General features: G+C 42.7%; 1 protein-coding gene, 1 long non-coding RNA gene and 1 gene segment (V, D, J or C); 1 reads left to right on the forward strand and 2 right to left on the reverse strand.

Moving 5' to 3' along the window:
- Positions 1 to 1,357, reverse strand: part of LOC121101006 — a 42,297-nt gene extending 40,940 nt beyond the window's left edge. For all 11 annotated transcript variants that reach the window (XR_005832852.1, XR_005832853.1, XR_005832849.1 and 8 more), the window contains exon 1: positions 257 to 1,357. This is a non-coding gene — a long non-coding RNA (uncharacterized LOC121101006). The remainder of the gene's footprint in view (positions 1 to 256) is intronic.
- The window catches only part of LOC103671488, a 66,432-nt gene that overhangs the window by 17,895 nt on the left and 34,924 nt on the right, over positions 1 to 13,613 (forward strand).
- The window catches only part of RPIA (ribose 5-phosphate isomerase A), a 110,307-nt gene continuing 101,746 nt past the window's right edge, over positions 5,053 to 13,613 (reverse strand). The window contains exon 9 of the mRNA XM_040623211.1: positions 5,053 to 5,164. Coding sequence (XP_040479145.1) covers positions 5,151 to 5,164 — 14 coding nt within the window. The 3' untranslated portion in view covers positions 5,053 to 5,150. The remainder of the gene's footprint in view (positions 5,165 to 13,613) is intronic.

A 13,613-nucleotide genomic window follows, 5' to 3' on the forward strand; every position in this document is an offset into this window, starting at 1 on the left:
ATGTTAACGTTGGTAGGAAAGAGTAATATTTTTGATATTCAAGCATTCTTAGGAATACTTTATACAAAAAATAGTTTCAAAACTGAGACACAGTAAACAACATGACAGATGAATAATTTTCAGCCATTTTTCCACACATTGAGGTTTCACATATAATAATGTGTAATGTGATTCTGATTTTTTTTACTGTCCTTGACACACAGTGTTAGATAATATAATTCATTTAATATTTGTAATGAATAGTTTTCAAACTCACCTGAAGATTTATACTATTATCTTGCATTTGCCCTTTTGTTTTTGTCCTGACTTTTTTCATTTTCAGTGGCTTCTCTCTGAATTCATTCACCAGCAGGACTCATTAGGAAGGCTGGCATTGTCAAGACTAAGATCGGGGTTGCATTGCCTAGCAGAATAAGACTAGATCGAGGAAGAAAACGTATGAAAGGGTAAATAAAATGCCAACTAGTAAAATACGGCACATGGGCTACTATAGTCCTGCTACTATCGCGATTTGTTATCAGCACCTGGGTCCCTCCCCAGAGCTCACGGTTTACTTTCAGTACCATTTTTACATAATAATTCTTCCAACTATGGTGCAAAATCTAACTCTAGGAGGATTTTCTAGGAGGATTTCCTAGAAGACATTCCGACCAAGAGTTTTTGTGTACTCACGCCTGGGATTGCAGGTATTCCCATAGTGTTCCATCCAGTGTGACCTTGGATTTGAATACCTGGGATCTAACAGATCTCAGTACTTCTAAAGAACTACGAACTCTGTTCTTTGGTTCATCCGGGGTTTTGTTTGCAGGACAGTGACTTGAGTTGTGAGGTAATTTGAAGTTGACACCCCCTCACAAAGGATTCAATATGACACAGGTCCGGCTGACACATGAAGAATCATCAGGTTACGTTCTTATTTTAATGAGCTATGTGACATTCAGAAGTAAAACACAGCAGCTTCGGAAATGATCGCTTTTCAAGGAATTTTTGATGATCTTAAAGAGGAAATTGTTTTATCATTGTCATATGCTTTGGAAGAAATGTTAAATTGCAAAATGCCAACTTATGAATGCAGGAGGATCTCTGAAAGATAGTTGGGAAACTGATGCCCCAGGCAGCTCTGACCCCGCACCCTGTTCCACAGTGACTCGCATTCACTGAAGACCCAAGAAATTGTCCGTCATGGATGCAGGTGACCCCTAGATACTAAAACAGTTACCCCAGTTTTTGCTAATCTCACGTACAAAATCTTTTTGAATGATAGTTCCATGGCTGTGGGTGCCTAGCATAACAGCACGGTGAGAGACACAACTTCTCACACAGAGCTACCAAGAAGGCAGATCCTTCTTCCCTCTCAGGCAGTAAGGAATTTGTCTCTGTTACTTGTCCTCCAAGCACAGAAGACATTTTAAGCTCCTTGACTCCCAGGACAGGGACCTGCACCCTGCCTTTGGCTCTTTCCCCTCTGCCACACCCACCACGGGATTTGCATATTGTGCCCTGGGGAGGACCTTCCCTTGCAGGTCTGACATAAAGGGCAGCTCTGAGCCTGTCTTTCCTTGTTAGGACTCAGCAGTTCAGCTTCTCAAAATGAGGTTCCCTGCTCAGCTCCTGGGGCTGCTGATGCTCTGGATCCCAGGTAAGGGCAGTGGGGGGCTGAGGAGGAAGTACGGGGTGGGAGGGGGAGTTCTGGGGACGTTACTGCTCTCCCTGTGTATTCTGTCCAGGGATGAGATTGCCCTCCAACCAAGGGAATATAATTTTTGGATCTTTGAAAATTAAGAATAACCAAGAAGGAACAAAGGACAGTGCTTTACTGAGATGCTGAAAAAGCAAGAGGCCACTTTGTGCCTTGAAATTCTTCGGTCATCTGAAAAATAGGATATGTTTAGAGTATGAATCAAATCACAAAATATGATTTAGTCTAAACTACGCAAACTTAAAATCATAAAAATGGCTTATAATGTTTCTGCATAACCTTGTACGTATCTCTCATTCTTTTAGGATCCAGTGGGGAAATCGTGATGACACAGACGCCACTGTCCCTGCCCGTCACCCCTGGAGAGCCGGCCTCCATCTCCTGCAAGGCCAGTCAGAGCCTCCTCCACAGTAATGGAAATACCTATTTGCATTGGTTCCAGCAGAAGCCAGGCCAGTCTCCAAAGCGCCTGATCTATAAGGTTTCCAACCGTGACCCTGGCGTCCCAGACAGGTTCAGTGGCAGCGGGTCAGGGACAGATTTCACCCTCAAAATCAGCAGGGTGGAGGCTGACGATGTGGGAGTGTATTACTGCGGGCAAGGTACACAGAAACCTAGCACAGTGGTTCAGGCCCGAGCACAAACCCCTCTGTCCGGCCGTCAGCGCTGTGCACAGGTGTTGCTGGGGCGGGGAGCAGGCACAGCGGAGGGTCTGAGTGGCTGCACAGGCAGATGCTGGGGAACTCAGGGCAACAACGTGCAGCTGCGTGCTCTGAACCATGTGACGGCCCCTCGGCGGCGACAGCCTTAGTGGGGCAGAACCAGCTCAAGAAAGGAACGGGACCAACCTGCTGTCTGAGCCAGAAGCTGGAAGGGAGGGCTGACCGGAACCTCATCCCGACCCTCCCGGCCTCGTGTGCAAGGGTCACTTACATGCAGTCAGCGTGAGAGTCAGATACGTGAGGCCTAGTGGTGACAACACAATTACATACATTTGGAGCTAAGGATTTTTGCTCTATTTTCAATAAGATCGTATTTGGTTTCGTTCGGAATTTATTATTTTTTTATTGTCCCACTTTATGAACCTCCCCTTTCCCAGTTACACTAATTGCTCTCTTACGATATTCTCTAGACAGCATTTTATACACGCTATCCCCACAGAAAATAAAGGTGAGAAAAATTAGTAAAATTGATTGGTGGTCAAGCACCCAAATAGACTGTCGTAAATTCCTAGCAGATATAAACTCCTCATTCTGAAAGGAAATAGGTGGTATGTACATATATATATTAAAATATTGCTCAGCCAAGGAAATGATATCTAGTTATTTGCAACAACATGGATGGGTCTAGAAAGTATAATGCTAAGCAAAACGAGTCAGACAGAGAAAGACAAATACCATATGTTTTCACTTATATGTGGAATCTACAAACAAACAAAAATAACCCCACAAACACAAACAGACCCATGAAGAAAGAGAACACTGACAGGATATGTTAATGCTGCGCAAATGGGCACTCAACTCGTGCCTGTCTTACGTACAGAACAGGCAGTGGCCCTTTAGTATTCTTTCCTCTCCATCTCTCATGTGAACCAAACATTCCACAGAGAAAAGTCAAACACATAACTACATAAACACTCAATCTATCTCACATTCAGGCAATGGAAGGATATTTCTTAACTGACGAGAAACTGTAGGACTTCATGAGAAGTCCTCAGGAGAAGTTCCATCTCTCACAGGAGAGACGTTGGGGTTGGGGATGTAAATTGCTACACAAAGTAAAGTGTTTATTAAAGTGGAGGGATTAGGAGGTGGTGTATGGTCAAAGGGCACTTCTGTCTCACTTTTCCTAATCAGATTGTGGTGACTGGGGCCTGGCCAAGGATTACAATTGATAAGAATAACCTTCACAGTCAACATAAGACATCGCTCCCGATTCTCCACAGGACTCACAGGAACCTCAGACAGCTCTACAAAATTGATATACTTACTTGTTTATTCCAAGGAAAATCAAAGAAATGAATTAAAATATTGGGAGGAATCCGGACACACAGATGGAGATCAGGGCTTGGAAGCATCCAGGTCACTGAAGCTCAGGAATGACCTGCTTCACATGCTGGACAAGGACGTTATAAAGTCAGAACACGCACATAGGTCCATAGGTCCAGCGGAATTACCTGTAAAGCAGAATATTTATCTGACTTTATCCTCTTGGGGGTGGCAACTTGAAGTTATCTCGAAAAGACAACCCATTTTGATCACGGGTCCCAATTTCCTCCTCAACAGACCTGAAGTTGGAGATGCTCCCTCTGCTGGATGGCTTGATGTCAGTTCTCAGGCAAGGACAAGTTCACCCTTTCTCAGAAAGAACTTCCATTTGGGCTCAGTCAGGACACAGGCTTCAGGGTGTCCCTCATCTTCGCTAAAGCACTAAGAGTGTGAGCTGTGTGGATTGATAAAATGTATAGATCACGTTCTGCAGAATGTATAACGGCGTCCCGCTCCCCACCCACACACCCTGACCCCGGGATAATGGACTCACACAGTTGTACCAACAACACAGTCGCCCCAAGGTACACAAATCACACTCGGGCTTCCAGTTGTCCAGACTCCAAACGAACAGCCCGTAGCACAGAGACAGCACTGCAGGAAGACCCACCTGTCCAAGTCCTTGCCCATTCAGGTGACAGTGGACACGATTAGAGACTCCCGGAATCCTGTCCCCCACCTGGATCTCATGGAGGTTCTTCTTACACCCCTTGCACATGCTGAGTCTCTGTGTGTAAGGTGCAGGGACAGGCTTTGATGAGGCCGGTTTTATTGTCCTGGGCACAACAGATATTGTAAACACACAGGAGACAAACATTCCTGTTAGGAATTAGAAATACTCGGCCTTCAGTCGACAGGTATGTAGGAAAATTTCCGAGCCTCTTCTTGTCCAGAAAGAATTTTTATAAGATTTCATTTTCTAGATATTGATGGGCAAGAAATCATGAGATAAGCAACCAAACACAAAATGAGTCTTTTAAAGTTTTCACATGAACCTTCATAAGAAATAGTGACCCTCTTAGAAATATAAGCATTCTAAAGAATTCTGTGTAAACATCACATTTGCAAAAGTGATACACAGTCAAAGAAACACGACAGATGAATAATTCTCAGCCATATTTCCACACATTGAGGTTTCACATATGATATGGGTAATGAGATTTTTTTTTTAGTATATTTAACATACAGTGGGAGAGTATGTTTTTCCTAACTTAACATCCATAATGAAAAGTTCTGCAAACTCACTTTAAGATGTATAATATCGTCTTGTTTTTATCCTTTTTGTTTTGGTCCTGATTTTTTTCATTTTCATTTGCTTGTCTCTCTGAATTTATGCCCAAGCAAGATTGATACGGAGGACTTGCGTTTTCAGAGTAAGATTCAGGATTGCATGGGCTAGCAATCTAAGAAAAGATCACTGAAAAAAACATACACAAAGGTAAATAAATTGCCAACTAGTAAAATCTGGGTCATGGGCTACATAGTCCTACCTCTACCACAACTTGTCATCAGCACCCGGGTCCCTCCACAGAGTTCAGAGTTGACTTTCAAAACCATTTTTACACAATCGCTCTTTCAACTTTGGTACAAGATCTTACTCTAGGAGGATTTCTGGCAGATACTCGGACTGAGCTTTTTTGTGTAATCATGCCCAGAATTGCAACTATTCAGTTATTTTTCACTTCAGTAAGACTTTGGGTTTAAATTTCCTCAGATCTAATAGAAATACAAACTACAAACTCTATTCTTTCAGTTTCTCCAGGATTTTGTTTGCAGGACAGTGACTTCAGTTGGGAGGTCATTTGAAGTTGACATAATTCTCACAATCAACATGACATACATCAGGCTGACACATGCAGAGTCATCTGGTTACATCCCTATTTTAACGAAGGATGGTTGGTAAGCTGATGCCCCAAGCAGCTCTGACCTGGCACCCTGTTCCACGGTGACTGTCGTTCACTGAAGACCCAAGAAAATGTCCCTCATAGATACAGACATTTAAAAAGTTACCCCAGGTTTTGCTAATCTCACATACAGAATCTTTTTGAACTATAGTTCCATGGCTGTGGGTGCCTAACATGACAGCGTGCTGAGAGACACAATTTCTCACACAGAGCAAACAAGAAGCCAGAACGCCTGACAGAAACTGGTTACACATGATGAGGAAGCCTCTGTATGGGAAGAGGTTTCCTGAGCATCAAGAAGAAACAGAAGATGTAAAATGAGACATTACTAAATGAAACTTTGTTCATTCTGTCCCATCCTCCTCAGCGGTACTGCCCTTAAGAAATACCTTTGATTGGGGCGCCGGGTTGGCTCAGTTAAACATCTGAATCTTGATCTCAACTCAGCTTGAACTCAGGGTCATGAATTTAAGGGCTGTGTTGGGCTCCACACTGGATGTAGAGCCTACTTAAAAGAAAAAAAATCTCTTTGATTGATGTGCTGTGTGGGGTTGTGTGTGTGTAAATATCTCATATACAACATACGGGGTGTGTGTGTGTCTATCTATCTATCTTGGAGAGAAAGAGAAGTATGACCGGATACACTCCATATTTAAAAAATGGTTACTATGAATTTTATACTCGACACCTGGAGCATACAATTGTCTTCTTCCCATTCTCTTAGCTGGGCTATTAGTTTTCTACCTGTGAGGATGCTTTTCTTCCTGTCAAGGGCTTTTTAATTTCATCCTGTTACAGAGTATAATTAACAAAACCCCACGGTGAGTTTAATTCATTACTACCTCATTATTACATTGTCATAAACCGTTAACCTGCAAACAACAGATTCCAGAGACTCTAGAACTATCTCCAGTTCATCCTGGGATTTGCACATCTCCTGCCAATCAGCTGAAGTGGGACTGGGACCTGTTTCCTCCTGGACATTAGCTGAGAGAACTCCAAGCGGGATGGCCATTCACCTGCCAGAAATGGACTCTGGACACTCAGGCCTGTATCTTCAGGGTCTCTGGAGCTTTCTCAGAAGGGCAGGGCTATGAGCACTGTGTCTGGCCACAGATTCGGATTTTCACAGTTACATCCTTCTTCCCACTCAGGCAGTAAGGGATTTGTCTCTGTTACTTGTCCTCCAAGCACAGAAGACATTTTAAGCTCCTTGACTCCCAGGACAGGGACCTGCACCTTGCCTTTGGCTCTTTCCCCTCTGCCACACCCACCACGGGATTTGCATATTGTGCCCTGGGGAGGACCTTCCCTTGCAGGTCTGACATAAAGGACAGCTCTGAGCCTGTCTTTCCTTGTTAGGACTCAGCAGTTCAGCTTCTCAAAATGAGGCTCCCTGCTCAGTTCCTGGGGCTGCTGATGCTCTGGATCCCAGGTAAGGGCAGTGGGGGGCTGAGGAGGAAGTACGGGGTGGGAGGGGGAGTTCTGGGGGCGCGACTGTTCTCCCTGTGTATTCCGTCCAGGGGTGAGATTGCCCTCCAACCAAGGGAATATAATTTTTGGACAATTAACAACCAAGAAGGAACAAAGGACAGTGCTTTACTGAGATGCTGAAAAAGCAAGAGGCCACTTTGTGCCTTGAAATTCTTTGGTCATCTTTAAAAGATGGATATATTGAGAGTATGAATCAAATCACAAAATATGATTTAGCCTAAACTACGCAAACTTAAAATCGTAAAAATGGCTTATACTGTTTCTGCATAACCTTGTACGTATCTCTCATTCTTTTAGGATCCAGTGGGGAAATCATGATGACGCAGACCCCACTGTCCCTGCCCATCACCCCTGGAGAGCCCGCCTCCATCTCCTGCAAGGCCAGTCAGAGCCTCCTGCACAGTAATGGAAATACCTATTTGTACTGGTTCCAGCAGAAGCCAGGCCAGTCTCCAAAGCGCCTGATCTATAAGGTTTCCAACCGTGACCCTGGCGTCCCAGACAGGTTCAGTGGCAGCGGGTCAGGGACAGATTTCACCCTCAAAATCAGCAGGGTGGAGGCTGATGATGTGGGAGTTTATTACTGCGGGCAAAATCTACAGTCTCCTCCCACAGTGGGTCAGGCCCGAGCACAAACCCCTCTGTCCGGCCGTCAGCGCTGTGCACAGGTGTTGCTGGGGCGGGAAGCAGGCACAGCGAAGGGTCTGAGTGGCTGCACAGGCAGATGCTGGGGAACTCAGGGCAACACCGTGCAGCTGCGTGCTCTGAACCATGTGACGGCCCCTCGGCCGCGACAGCCTTAGCGGGGCGGAACCAGCTCAAGAACGGACGGGACCAACCTGCTGTCTGAGCCAGAAGCTGGAAGGGAGGGCTGACCGGAACTTCATCCCGACCCTCCCGGCCTCGTGTGCAAGGGTCACTTACATGCAGTCAGCCTGAGAGTCAGACACGTGAGACTGGTGACAACACAATTACATACATTTGGAGCTAAACATTTTTGCTCTATTTTCAGTAAGATCCTATTTGGTATCATTCAGAATTTATTATTTTTTATTGTCCCACTTTCCGATCCTTCTTTCCCAGTTACACTAACTGCTCTTGTACTATGTTCTCTCGATAGCATTCTATACATAATATCTCCACAGGAAATATGGCAGAGAAGGATTAGTAAAATTTTGTTCTTCTGGCACCCAAACAGACTTTTGTAAATTCCTAGCAGATACAAGCTCCTAATCCTATAAAGAAGACGTGGTCTAAAAAAAAAAAGAAGAAGAAAAAGAAGAAGATGTGGTCTATATACACAATAGAATTTTACTCAGCCATAGAAAGAATAAAATTTGCCATTTGGGACAACATGGCTGGACCATGAGGGTATAATGCGAGGTGAAATAAGTCCAGAGAAAGGCAAACACCATAGGATTTCATTTATATTTCATTCTTAGGGTTCTAAGACATAAAGCAAAACAAACAAAAAAGCAAAAGCAGAAAAGACCCATGAATACACGCAGATACGAAACTGGTGGTTGCAGAGTGGCTGAAGGGGGGTGGGAGGAACAGGCTTCCAGGTGCGGAACGAATAAGTCACAGGGATGAAAGGTACAGCACAGGGAACACAGACAATGGTACTGTGATCGTGCTGTGTGGGGAGAGATGGCAGCTACACTTGTGATGAGCACAGCATAGCATACAGTAGGTCAAAAAAGAATGATGAGAATTCTGCAGGGAATTTAGAATCCCAGTTTTGAAAACTGCTACAGCAATGTAAACTAATTATCCACAGTCTCAGAAGTAAATATTAAATTTAAATATTGTCACGTTTGATGGAAAATAGCACTATTTTATATGAAGCTTCAAACTAAACAATCTTTAGTAAGACAAGGTTAAGATTATTTTCTTTGTAATTGAAGAGACAGAATGCATTAAACAGGTGTTCTGAAGTATATGCAAATTGTGGAGCTACTTTCAGTTTTCTGTATTATATCCACATATTGCAAGAAATGTCAGAGGAAACATTTAATTTATCATTGTATACATTTATATCTAACATTGAATTCAGATTTACACAAAACTGATTTCTGTGAAGAGGTACGTCGTTTTTTAAAAAATGGTTCTGTAAGAATTCATCAGGTCTAGATATATTAAAATTTATATTTCAAAATAATTGATCAGAAATGCATCAGAGGGGCACCTGGGTGGCTCAGTCATTTGGGTGTCTGCCTTCGGCTCAAGTCATGATCCCAGGGTCCTGGGATCAACCCCTGCATCGGGCTCCCTGCTTGGCAGGGAGCCTGCTTCTCCCTCTCCCCCTGCTGCTTCCCCTGCTTGTGCTCTCTCTCTGTCAAATAAATTTAAAAATCTTTAAATAAATAAATAAATAAATAATTTTTAAAAAGCATCATAATGTTGCCGCACACTATAAAATATTCCTAATCGCTCAAGTAACATTGCATCAGCAAAACAAAACAAAACCAAAAAAACAAAAACAAAACCAAAACCTTCTCAAAATTAAAAATTATCGAAAAATATTTAGGGTCTTGTATTTGCCAAAGAGACTGATATCATTTTCAATTATATATTGAAATTGAATTTGCTAAAAGTACAAATTTTGATGCCATAATAAATGAAATTGCAGAAAAGCAATCCAGAAAAATCTTATAATCAGTCAAATTATCTAATTAATAAAGGCTATCATCTATTATACATACATATTTATTGTATTATATAAAATTAAAATACACAAATATTATTTCTTACGAGTCAATCGATCTGTTTGTAAGTTTACTGCAAGCTTATTGCAATATTTGCAAGTTTATTGCCAGTATTATTTTGCCAGTTCTAACACACAAATATTATTTTTGCAAATATTTGTCTTTATTTGCTATAGCCCTGTGGGTCCAAGAACTCAAGCCCTGCTGGCCACCAGAGCCCAGCAGTCAAGGGGTACAGTCTGGGTAGCAGCCATAAAAACCAGGGTGCTAGACAAGCGCGCAAGCTCTTTCCAGGGAGACACCAGGGATCCGGAGCTGGGCAGAGCGAATGCAGAGTGCAAACTCGGGCTTCCCGGACTTCCAACGAGGAATGCGGTCAGCCCCTAGATGTGTTCTGAATTAGAAGCCTAACCGTCAGGCAGCAGCTTTTAAGATGTGAAAATAGGCTTCTTTGAGTGTAAGACTGGGAGGTGGACCAGGGATATACTGTATGGTGACTAACATAATACAATAAAAAAACATTAAAAAAAAAAAGACCGGGGAGGTGGGCGGTTCCCTCTGCTCTCGCTGTGCTGAGCCCTGAGGGTATAGCCCATTAAGATCTGTTTCTTTGTTTACTATTGTCTTGGGGGTCTCCATGCAAGCCCCCCAGGGTTCCAGATAGAGGTGTTTTGGGGGCCGTTCCTCAGGTGGAAGTCTTACAAGTTTGGGCACCCCAAGTTGGTTCCAAACACTTTGCTTTTCAGGAAGAAGCAGGGAGTCGTAAGTTCCCTTTCAACAGTCTGTTGTTGGGTTGGGGGAGGAGTTTATGGGTTGGGGGTGGAGTTTATGGCAAGAATGTGTCCCAGCTTTGTGCTCCTGTTTCCATGTGGGTATTTCCTCTTGAACCCAATGTGTAGGAGTCCCTGGCTAGCTTCTGGATTTCTTACAGTGGGAGCTGTCCCATGCGTAGCTGTAAATTCCATGTGTCCGTGGGAGGAAGTGAATCCAGGAGCCTTGTATACCATCTTGGACCAGAACTTCTTTTTCTTTGGATTCTTAGGGAAGAAATTTGGATCACAGATTTTAAATGTTTCCTCTTTTTTTGTTTGAGCATAGTTGACACACAATGCTATACTATTTCAGGTGTACAACATAGTGATTCATATATAATGAATAATCATACATTATTCTATGCCCACATCCGTCACCATACAATGCTATTACAATATCACTGACTCGATTCCTTATCCTGCAAAAATATTAAATAAATAAATAAATAAATAAATAAATAAATAAATAAATATTTCTTCTTTCTGAATATTGGCATTTAACATTATTTAACATTATTAGTTTCCTCCTAAGTATTGTTTAACATCCCACAAATTTTGACACACTGTGCTATCCCTATCATTTAGTTATATTTGGTATTATCTGATTATGCAATATTCACTTACAATTATTACAATGTATTATTCTATCCATAAGTTATATAGAAAGGTATTCCGTCATATGTGAGGATTTTGTGAATAATTTGTTACTGCTTCTAACTTAATTATTTTGTTGTCAAAGCACATTTTCTATAAAATTTCCACACTTTTAGGTTTACTTAGACTTGTTTTATGGCACAGGGAATGGTTCATCTTGGCGAATGTTCCAGGTGGTCTCCACAAGGATACACATTTGTGCTTTACTGTTCTTTAGCAATTAATTCAAGTTGGTTGGTAATGTTGCTTATGTCTTCTTTTCCCCAGTGGTTTTCATCTTGTTCTATCAAGAGCTGGTAGCGCTGTTCTATCAAGTATGTTAGATATTTAACTACATTTATGGACATTGGCAAATACTACAAACCAGAACTTCTATTTTTCTGGAGAGCCGGTTGTCAGACATTCATTGACTAGCACAATAACGGTGCGATGTAGGCTATAACAGTTTCATCATAGTTTCCTTTTTTCTATTTCTACCACCACTTATTTCTGCCAAAAAGGTTTTTATCTTGATGAAGTCCCAATAGTTCATTTTCTGCCTTTGGAGACGTGCTGAATTGAGACCTTGTCCATTCATTAAGGTCTCTGTAAATACCTCTGAGCCCCCAAAACATAGGGAAACTAGAACCCCAGTGTGTGATCTGGAGCCTAGATATACTCAAGGATGTTCCACGAGTGATAGGCACTGGTTCCATCTAGAGAAGAAAACCCACCTATAAGGCTGAGCCTAAACACCATTGGCTCATTAGCATGACAATACATTCAGCTCTCAACCGCATGCTGGTTTTAAAAGGATCCTAAATTTTGAGGAGCTAGAATATATATTCCATTAATTTCCACTCTAATTTTTATATTTCCTTCATTCCAGCTGCTTGGATTTTTTTTTTTTTTCTCTTTATTTTCTAGGTTCTTAGGGTAGAAGCTTAGGTCATTGGTTTGAGACGGTTCTTTCTTTTTTACTTCAGGCGTTTTTCAAGTTACATGTTTAATATTATTTGCTTATCCATTGTTTACAAATATAACACTAGGCCGAGGGAAACATTGGCCATGTCTTCATTTGGGAAGCAATAGGAGAAATGCAAGAAGCTAGAATGGAAACGGCCTTGAGGGGTCGGTCTGGTGCTGTTGATGATCCATTACCTAGGGGAGCCTCCGTATTTGATGTCCTTGGCACAGGAGACTTTTGGGAGAAAGAGAATGGTAACAAGCAAACAAAAAACCCAGTGCAGTAGGCCAGTTGTAGCAGACAGACCTTAGGGTGGCCCCATGAAACCTACACATGCCCTCCCATTCAGTGTGGGCAGGGCCTGTGACTTGCTTCTAGCCCATAGGATCTTGCAGAGGTGTAGGGATTTTGCAGATGTAATTATGATCCCAAATCAGTTGATTCTGAGTTAATTTAAATGGCGATTATGCTCGGTGGACCTCACTAAATCAGGATAAAGCCCTTAAGGGAGGAACTAAGCCCTCTCTGTTGTTGATGGATTTCCTCTTGCTGGTTTGATTAGTAAGGCTCTCACATGTCAGGAACTTTGAGGGGCCTCTAGGACATTGATGGGACCTCCGGCCTGCAGCCAACAAAGACCAGGACCCTTAGGCAGATAGTCACAAAGAAAAGAACTCTTTCCACAACCTGAAAGACCTTGGAAACAGATTCTTCAAGGCTCCGGATGAGAATGGAGTCTGGCCAACACTTTGGGTCCCATCCTGGGAGACCCCAAGAAGAGAACCCAGCTAAATCCTGCTCAGATGCCTGACTCCTAGAAACTGTGATGATTAATGTGTGTTGTTTTTAGCTACTAAGTTTGTGCTAACTTGTTGTGGGGCAATAAAAAAAAACAAATACACCAGTAAAATTTCCTATGTGGTGATACAGGATTACAAACTTAGAAACTAATGGGAATCTGAGCAGACAGAAATGTTACAGAGCACTATTTGTCAGTTTCCCCAGCTGCCTTTGGGGAGGATGTAGAAGTCCAAGGGAGGGGGCACCTGGGTGGCGCAGTCATTAAGCGTCTGCCTTCTGCTCAGGGTGTGGTCCCGGCGTTCTGGGATCGAGCCCCACGTCAGGCTCCTCCTTTGGGAACCTGCTTCTTCCTCTCCCACTCCCCCTGCTTGTGTTCCCTTTCTCACTGGCTGTCTCTCTCTCTCTGTCAAATAAATAAATAAAATCTTTAAAAAAAAAAAAAAAAGAAGAAGTCCAAGGGAGGCCAAAGTAGGGGTGGACAGGAATGTGAAAACTGACCTTTCCATCCTTGTCACTGTGCACACTCAGGCTTCTGAAGTCCACTCTA

Source organism: Ursus maritimus, unplaced genomic scaffold (assembly GCF_017311325.1).
Source record: "Ursus maritimus isolate PB19 unplaced genomic scaffold, ASM1731132v1 scaffold_6, whole genome shotgun sequence".
NCBI classification, from domain to species: Eukaryota; Metazoa; Chordata; class Mammalia; order Carnivora; family Ursidae; genus Ursus; species Ursus maritimus.